The 9,824-nt window shown below is 27.7% G+C and overlaps 1 protein-coding gene across 1 annotated transcript; it reads right to left on the reverse strand.

Moving 5' to 3' along the window:
- Positions 1-1,526: 1,526 nt before the first annotated feature.
- On the reverse strand, positions 1,527-8,735 carry LOC107903674 (receptor kinase-like protein Xa21). Its single transcript, XM_016829805.2, has 5 exons — positions 8,085-8,735; positions 7,825-7,896; positions 3,124-4,980; positions 2,617-2,980; positions 1,527-1,863 (listed from the first exon to the last, which is right to left on the reverse strand). Exons 1-4 carry the CDS (start codon positions 8,629-8,631, stop codon positions 2,625-2,627), a joined length of 2,832 nt encoding a protein of 943 aa, XP_016685294.2. The 5' UTR covers positions 8,632-8,735; the 3' UTR covers positions 1,527-1,863; positions 2,617-2,624.
- Between the last annotated feature and the right edge of the window lie 1,089 nt (positions 8,736-9,824).

Below are 9,824 nucleotides of genomic sequence, written 5' to 3' on the forward strand. Positions count from 1 at the left end.
TTTGATGTTAATTATGAATTTTATGCTCCTAATTCGTGTTTTTATGCTTAATAGAACATTTGGGAGGAAAATGAGCTAAAATGGGGGCAACTATAGGACCCACACAGGCTGACCTATTCCATATGACCATGTGGGTCATGTGGCAGGCCATTCGATTTCGTAAATTTTCACTCTGAACTGCGAAAAAAAAACGAATTTTAGGTTTTTCAAGCATTTTAAGGCGTATATATGAAAAACATAAGAATATAGGAGAGAACCTACCTAGAATATTTAAGAAAACAACTCCAAAAACACCATTGAAGTTGGCTCTGAAGTAGATTTTCATCAAGATTGAAGATTCCCAGTTGATTTCTTAGGAGATTATCATGAGTTTCTTTATTTCTTTCGGTTATACTGCCCTTTGGATGTTTTTATTTTTAAGCATGAACTAATTTTCTAAATACCTAAGAGAGATGAACCCTATGATAGATTGTGGCACCCCAAACCCGATCGGGATAGACCGGCCCGAATTCGAAACATTACATTAGCCACCTAAGTGACTCTCCAGCTAACGACCACCCAAGACACAACCCAACCTTATAACACCTCAATCTTGTTTAATTATTAGTTATTTATTAATGTAGAAGTAAATTATGAACCAATTTTAAACTTTTCCTAGGTAATTTAACCTAAGGGCAATTTCATCATTTTACCACCTATTGTAAAACTAACCCGATTTTAGATCTAATTGCTTATCAACCTTTTAATCAAATTATGGAAGCCTAAAATTTTTAGATTAATTTGAGTTTGTTTACTATGTCTAATTCAAATTTTATTACTAGGGACTAAATTGTAACTTAAACAAATTAGAATATCAATTTAAAGAGACAAAAATTCAAAACCCCGAAACCTACACGGGCATGTGGAGACTGGAGCTATCACATACGGGCAAGTGAGATTGAAAAATATGAAATAAATTAATCGACTTATTTTTCCAACAACCATGCTATGCTACCAAACCAAATAATGCTTGAAGCTTTGAATAGGGGCGAATCTAAAAAAAAAATAGAAGAATTATAATTAAAGTATACAATTTTGAGAAGTTATCATGTATTAATTTATTATTTTTTAAAGGGTCTTAATAGAAATTTTTTCCCATTTTGGTTGGGCCAATACCCTTGTCTGCCTCTTTAAATTTGCTTCAACCCTAAACCCAATATTCGATTTGGATTAACAAAAATATATAGGTTAGTATTTGTGGGAGTTTGGCGAATAAAAATTTCTTTTCTAGAGGTTTAAATTATAAATTTTTGAAAGATTAAAATAAATTTGTATTTTTTTATTAACAAAATATAAAAGAAAAAAAAACATGTTTAGACAAGCCAAGAGACCTTTGGGATCATACGGGTGATTTTGAGATGTTAATGGTTATTTTGGTGGAGAGGGTGAAAAAGAAACAAATGATTCATTATATATAATATAATTATCAAAATTCAAGCCATATATTGTATGTTTCATCCATAAAAATTTCATGGGAGGTCCAAAGGTAATTAAATGACTTGTAGGCTTGCTGAATTTCTTTGAAAGGCCCAAAGGCAATTTAACATTCACAAAATAATCTCTAAACACTGTAAAGACAAATCAAATCCACAGTAGCATAAGAGTTGATTAAGCTAAGCATTGGTAAATATTACTTTGATTTTGCATGCAATATTGACAAAACCCCCTCCTACATTAGAAAAGCAACATAATCCATGGAACATTGATAGCCCAATACAAATTTATTCGAGAAAAAAGTCTCTTTGTTTTGTAGAACATGATAGTAAAGATGTGGAGTTTCGTTCTTCTTATTGGCCTCCTTTAGTTTTCCTTGATCAACAACCACTAGCCAAAAACACAATTAGATTAGATTATGAATGATACTTTCAACTATGACAATATTAAATACAAACCCACTCTAAATAACTTTAAATAAATGGAAAGCAGCAAATTACCTGACCAGGCAAGCTAGTTTAATTAAGACCATTGTGTTATACTTGTCTCTGAATTGAAAAATTTAGAAGGAAATAAAGAGAAAGACTTAGAAAATACTTGAAAACAGATAAAACTTATATGTCATTTAAAATAAAATAAAAAATTCTATTTAAGCCATTTAAAATTTTTAAGATTTTTAAAATTTTAAAATGATAAAAGTAAAATAATACTTTGGCACCCAAAAATGATAAAACTTTGATTTAATTCTTTAGTAATTATAAAAATATAGGCTATTAAAATGGTGAAATTACATTTTTACTATAGTAAAAATTACAATTTAATTTCACCCCCTAAAAGGATTTTCTGGCTTCGCCACTAATAAAATCTTTGGCAAAAGATTAAAATAAAATTATACCGTAAATGGAAAAAGAAACTAAGAAAATCCAATCTAACAAAGAAAATAACTTGTTGTAACCAAAAGCTACCATAAACCGTAATTCATGGGAAGGCTTGTTGCTTATTTTATTGGTTTCCATTTTGATTTTGCAAAAGAAGTCAGAATTTTGAAGAGAGCAAAAGAAAAAAAAAGTTTATATGATTAAAATTCTAGAATAGATTAAAAATGTTGAATTAAAGATAAAATTAAGTGTACTCATTACTCACCATCTCTGTTAAAAATGTTGGATGTTGTTTAGCAACCTTTGTTTGATTTTCTTCAGCTCAACCACAACATCTTTCATATCTTTTCTTTCTTCTGGTAACTCAGCTGAACAATTCAAAGCCAACTCCATGATAGATGAAATACAATTTGCTTTAACAACCATGTACTCATCCTCTCTTCTTAATAAATCAACATCTGCAATTTCTATCGCTCCTTTAGGCAATGATCTTTCCATCCAATGCCTTATACTCTCTTCTTCAACAAAAACATTATCAGTTGGCTTTTTCTTTGTGAAAGTTTCTATAAGGACGATCCCATAACTATAGACGTCAGATTTTATAGAAACAATTCCTGCTGATCCAAATTCTGCATTTCAAGTATAATTAGAACATCATTCACCCTCAGTTATTTCTAAAATGCTTATTCAAATATATATCCACATCCACATGAAACAAAAATATAAAATGAAAATTAGGAAAATAATCATACAAAAATAAAAAAGAATTCACCTTGTGCCATATACCCGATAGTTGCAAGAGTCATGGTTTGCTTCATTACTTCACCTTCTCCCAACAATTTGGCAACGCCAAAATCTCCAACATGTGCAACCATGTCTTCATCTAGTAAAATATTTCTTGGTTTTATGTCACAATGAATTATAGGTGTTGGATGTCCATTGTGGAGGTGTTCTATAGCTCCCTCAACATCTATCATTATGTCGACCCTTTGTATGATATCAAGGAAACAAATTTCAGAGTGTAACCATTTCTCAAGGTTTCCATTAGACATGTAATCAAGCACCAAGGCTTTGAAGTCAACACTTGAGCAGCAAGTAATGACCTTCACAATATTACGATGAACTATATTACGCATAGCATCACATTCAATGTCAAAACTCCTAAATGCTCCCTCTGTTTGCAAATTGAAAACTTTTATTGCAACTTCCATTCCATCTGAAAGCCTCCCTTTATATACATATCCAAAACTCCCTGAACCAAGCATATTGCTTTCCTCAAATCCATTAGTTGCTCGTGAAAGTTTAGCATGTGAAATTCTTCTCGGTGTCTTCAAAGACAACAAATCATCTTTAATTGGTAGAGTTGTACTTCTCCTTTGGCATCTTCTATACATAATAGTTAAGACTGTTAGTACTACGACAATACCAATTGTTGGTAAACCATACCTAAAAGCATGCAATATAATCATTTGGGAGTTTTTGTGGATGTCGTTTTTGCAAGGTGGGACTAGCAATCTAGGTGGGCCACAAAGTGCATAATTCTTCATGAATGATGTGCTAGAAAAGTTTGAAAAACATCCTTTGCTGGGAATTTCCCCTTCAAGTCTATTGAAAGACACATTAAAATACTTTAGATATAAAAGCTTTTCCAAAGATTTGGGAATGACTCCAGAGAGATTGTTATTGCATAAATCCAAGAATTCCAAACTAATCAACCCATCAAATGATTCAGGGATATGACCATGTAGTATATTATTTGATAAATCTAATGAAACCAAAGTTTGAAGACCCCCAAATGTGGATAAGATATCGCCCGTGAGAAGATTCCTTGATAAATTTAGTTTCAGTAGACTCCTAAGATTTCCAACATCAATAGCATGTGAATTGTGAAGATGGTTTGATGATAAATCTATTTTTAAGATATCTTTAAGATTCCACAAAGTTGAGGGTATTGCAGAACTCAATTTGTTGGAATGTAACCAAAGATATCCCAAAGAAGTAATATTACCCAAACAAGAGGGTATAGATCCATGCAGCTTATTCAACCCTAAAAACAAGTTGTATAATCTCTCCAAATCACAAAGGCTTTCTGAGATGGGCCCTCCTAATTTATTAGAGGAAAGACCTAGACTTTGGAGATTCCGCAGTCCTCCTATTGATGTTGGAATGAATCCACTTAATTTATTATAGCCAAGTTCTAAAACCAACATGTTGCTTAAGTTACCTATTTCCATAGGAATAGTGCCTTGAAGCTCACAATCTTCGGCATAAAAGTATTGAAGGGATTTTGAAAGGTTCCCAATATAAGTAGGAAGAACGCCACTCAATGGATTTTCTGAAACTCCTATGGTTTTCAAATTCTTACAATTCGTCAAAGAAGAAAGAAAGCTCCACTCATGATCAGTAGCAGATCCTGTGATCAAATTATTGTTTACGATTCGGAACCATTCAAGCTGTCTTAAGTTGCCAAGCGTTTTAGGGATTGGGCCAGAGAATAAGTTATCTCCCAAGTCTAGTTTCGTAAGCATGGAAGCATTGGAGATAGAGTAGGGAATGTTTCTGCTAAGTTTATTTCCCCCCAAAAAAAGAAACTCAAGCTTTGGAGCATTGGTAATGGGTGGTAAATTACCTGTAAAATAGCATCTTTTAGTATACATATTAATTGAATACCAAATTCATAAAATATATAATACATTAAAATAAAAACTGTAAAACTTCAAATCAATTAAGAATAAAATTTTGGCATGGAAAAATGTGATGAAATCAATTAGAAAGTTGAGACATAATAAGAAGTTTTGAGTAGTAATTACTCATGATTTCTATAGACAAAACATATAATACACTGATAATTTTTTTTAAAATATTGTAAAACCTGAAATAAAATAAAAAATAAAAGTTTGGCACGAGAATGTAGCATCTAATCATTCTTAAAAATAAGACTAGTTTGGCACGAGAATGTAGCATCTAATCATTCTTAAAAATAAGACTATCATTGAATAATAATTAGTTATGATTTGAGAAACAAAAATGTTAAAGATGTAAACTGGCATGATTTTTATCTATTGGGTTAATTATTTATTTTTATTAAATTATAGTGTAAAATTTAAAGATTATTATTTGCTCAAAATTTTTGTATTTTTCGTATATTTGAAATTTAATCTTTATATTTTTTATTTTCTCTGATTTAGTCTCTCTACTTTTTGAATTGAAAATTTTAAGTTTATTTATTAACACTGTTAAAAGGTTTTTGTGTTAGTATGGCATTTTAAAAAATAAAATAAACTTGATATCTATGTTTTTAATTATTCCAAATACTGTTTTACTATTCCAAGATAAATTATATGTGTCTAGACCAATATCTTAAGAACTATTGTTGCATGTTTAATTATTCTAAAGAATTGTTGATTGAGTCTTAGTTGAAGTGCACTATTCTCCTATTTATGAATTGGGGAGTTGGTAAAGTACTAAATTTTGATATATTTTAAAATATTAAAAATTTATTAAAATATTTTTTATAAAAATTGATTGTACCACATTATACAATTTTAATATCAAATTTTTAATTTTTTTTAAATATTAACGAATATATACTTTATTTCAAGTTACACAATTTTTACTAGTTTTTAACTTCTTTTTTAATTTTTATCGTCTTTTATAATTTCTAATAATTTTTTATAATTTTTTACAATATTTACAATTTCTAACAATTTTTAATAATTTTATTATTTAATACAAATTTAAAATTTAACAATTTTTTATTTTTTTAAAACAATTATATATTTATAATGTAGTTATTTTTTTTATAATTTTTTTTGAAATTTTAAAGATTTTTTTGGTTTTTTTTTCTAGATGATGATGCCATCATGATGACATCATATGCCACATGGCAATTTATAATTAGTTAAATATCTCAATCCATTTTTCTAACGTCAAATGGACTAAAACAAGAACACCTGATAATGTTAGAGACTACACTTGGAATGTTTGATAATATCAGGTACTAAAGTGGGCAAAAAATTAAGGACTATATTAAAAATATATCTATAATATATATAAATGCATGGATTTTGAGAAACTTTTGAAATGATAATTATATAGTCTTTGTTTTTTTTACTATATTATTGAATTTTTTATTTTAAATATTTTTTATTACTTTTAAGATTTATCATATGTATGTATAAGAATTTTGGTTTTACTAAAATATTTGGTCAAATCAATTCACTTTATCAAAAAATCTAGCATCCTTATAAATAAAAATTTTGATTCTATTAAAAAAATTATTTTAAAAAATATATAATAAAAATTTAAAATTTATATTGAATTACTTTATACTTAAATTATTATTAGAAACTTTATCATACACATACGTGCATTAGAACCATGTATTTAGAACTTAAATTTGTGTTTTAAAATAACTTATGATAAATAATGAAATGTATAATTTGAAACTATTTAATAATAACACATGGCATATCTACCATATTAAAATAAAAATAGATTAAATTGTAAGTAAAACATAATTTAAACATATGAATACATCAAATTACGAATACTAAATGAATACAGTTATTTATGATGATGTTGTTGTCAATTCCTAAGTTGGTGTCGAGTTAATTTGTGACATCATAAATTTAAGTGATAAATTTAAGGTTTTATGTATTGATGCGGATTCAAATATCACCATAATTTTTTTTAAATAAAAAACTAAAGTACCCTCAAATAATATAACTTATATTAAATATGAAAGGGTAGTTTTGTAATTTCTCTAACGAGTTGGTGCCCGGTTGACTCATGACACCAACTCAATCAAAAGCTTCAATAATAATATAGATATTCACGTTAAAAAAAAAGTACTTTAGTTCCAAATAATTATATAACAAGTAAATTTATAATTGATGAATAAATTTATAAAAATATATTTATATGATCTAATATATTATATTTATATTAATTATATATCATCTACAAACTTTGAAGATCAATTCATTAAGTATCAAGAAAGGAAAAAAATGAAATTGAATTAACACTAAATCAATTTTTAGATTTTGTACAGATGATTTAATGATGATAAAAAAATTATTAGCACTATTTTTGAATTAACAAAAAATTAGTGATATATTTTAGTTATATTTATTATTTATTATTTTTAATAATGTTTTTTTAATTATATGAAGTAAAATTACAGTGTATACTAAATATGGTACATATACTTTAATTATAACTAGAAAATTTATTATATAAATTAATATATTTTAATTATATTCAACCATTTGAACAACAAAATAAAAAAAATAATTAGAATAATTTATTTTTTAAAGTTTAATGGAAATTAAAAAATTAAAAATAAATCAATTCATATAAAATTTGTTGTTTATTATCAGATGAAAATGATAAAAGTATATGACATAAATAGAAGAAACAAATTCAACACCATGTTTTTGGAGTTTGGAAAAAATTAAAGTGAAAAACATACCTTCTAATTTGTTGTCATGGAGACCTATTTTTTCGAGCATAGTTGAATTAAAAATACTTGATGGAATCTGACCTGCACACATAGTCGAAAATTGAAGTGAAAAACATACCTTCTAAATTGTTCAACTAAAAATACTTTAAGCATATTTTTTAGTAAAGCCCTTCAAGCTTGGGAAGATGTTGACACGTTGACACATATCATTAGGCAAAGACTAATAGCTTTCAAAGAAGAAATCTTGAAGATGGAAGATGGAACCTGACCAGATAATTGATTGAGTCCCAAGTTCAAGATCTCTAGATTAGACATGTTAGCAAGTGTTTCAGGGATTGTGCCTATAAAGTTATTATTTTTCATTTCCAGCCTTCGAACTCTGTGTATGTTCCAAAGCCATGATGGAATTTCCCCATTAAGACGGTTGTAGCTTAATCGAAGGATCCGCAAACGATGCAATTGGCCCAATTCTTTAGGGAGATGGCCATAGAAATGGTTGCTACTCAAGTCGAGAGAGAGTAGAAATGAAAGATTTCCAAGGTGTGGAGGGATAGTACCCCTAAGATTCATGCTTGTAAGATTCAAAGCTGTAACTCTTTTATGGAGGATGCCACAAGAAACACCAATCCAATTGCAAACAGAGGTTGAGACAGTCCAATTGTTTGGCAAGACATTTTGAGGACCGGCGATGCGATCCTTAAACTCGAGAAGTGCAAACTGATCGGAGTTGAGATTTCTGACTGTCATAGCCAAGCAAAGTACGGAACATGGTATGAATAAAGCTAAAAGAAGATGAAAGCAAGTGTTGTAGTTCATGATTGCAAGACAGAATAAGAAAAGAAAATAAAATAAAAAAAAGTAGGAAAAGGGAAGTTGAGTTGATAAAATAGTTTGGATGATGAATAAAAGCCCAGACAGCATGCTTTAATATGTTTGGATGATAAATTTAAACTTGATAAATTTAAGACTACCCTAAAAATACGTACAAAGAAATTTCAAAATTTCAAAATAAATACGTACAAAGAAGCGAATTTTCAAAATTTCTCCTAAATTTTCTTCACATTACTCTACATAATCCATTAAAAAAAACTTAAAAAATATATTTTATTAATTACTATATATTCTTTTATTTTCAGAATCATAAATTGTTTAAAATATGCTATTAGTCCCTGTAATTTAAAAGTTAAAAAAATTCAATCCTCCTATTTTTCTAATTTAAAAATTCTAGTCCAATCAATTTTAATTCCATTAAAAAATTTCAACTTAATAGATTTTTTATTATCAATCATATGCAACATTATATGAAGACAGTCTACTCAGCATATATCCAAGTTTACAGATTTTAATAGAAAATACTTACAATCCTAATGGTAGGACTAAGTTTTTTAAACTAGAAAAGTAAGAAGACTTAATTTTTAACTTTTTAAGTACAAGGATTAAATTTTAAATGTTGTCAAAGTACAAGCACTAACAAAATATTTTGATCTAATAAATGTAAAAAACTTTTTAAACAAAATAAGGTTTGAAATAATCTATTTGTCCTTGTAATTTTATAAATTTGAGATTTAATCTTTATACTTAAAAGGTTAAAAATTAAGTCTTCTTGTTTTTATTTAAAAATCTTAGTCCTATTGTTAATATTATTTTTTTTGCCAAAATTTGTCAACTTTACATATTAATTAGGTTTCCCTTATATGTCGTGGTATATGACTAACACAAAATAAGCAAGTTGACAAATTCTGACAAAAAATATCAAAGATGATAATAATTGGATTAAAATTTTTAAATTGAATTAATAACCTTTAATGTATAAGGAATGGATATCAAATATTTATAGGAATAAAGGGACTAACAACATATTTTAACCAGAAAATAATATGAGTGATTAGAATGAATCTAAAATTTTATAGAAATAAAAGAGACTAACAACATATTGATAACTTTCAAATCTCCTTCGATCATCCTTTTTCTACGTAGAAAAAGAAAATTAATTAGCATCTAAAGTGTCA

Source organism: Gossypium hirsutum, chromosome D05, assembly GCF_007990345.1.
Source record: "Gossypium hirsutum isolate 1008001.06 chromosome D05, Gossypium_hirsutum_v2.1, whole genome shotgun sequence".
Lineage (NCBI taxonomy): Eukaryota > Viridiplantae > Streptophyta > Magnoliopsida > Malvales > Malvaceae > Gossypium > Gossypium hirsutum.

Coding starts and splice junctions, on each gene's coding strand:
- LOC107903674 (XM_016829805.2), bottom strand. CDS start 8,631: ATGAACTACAACACTTGCTTTCATCTTCTTTTAGCTTTATTCATACCA. Junction 4,981..7,824: donor CCATGACAACAAATTAGAAG/GTATGTTTTTCA, acceptor GCTATTTTACAG/GTAATTTACCACCCATTACC. Junction 2,981..3,123: donor TATCGGGTATATGGCACAAG/GTGAATTCTTTT, acceptor CTTGAAATGCAG/AATTTGGATCAGCAGGAATT.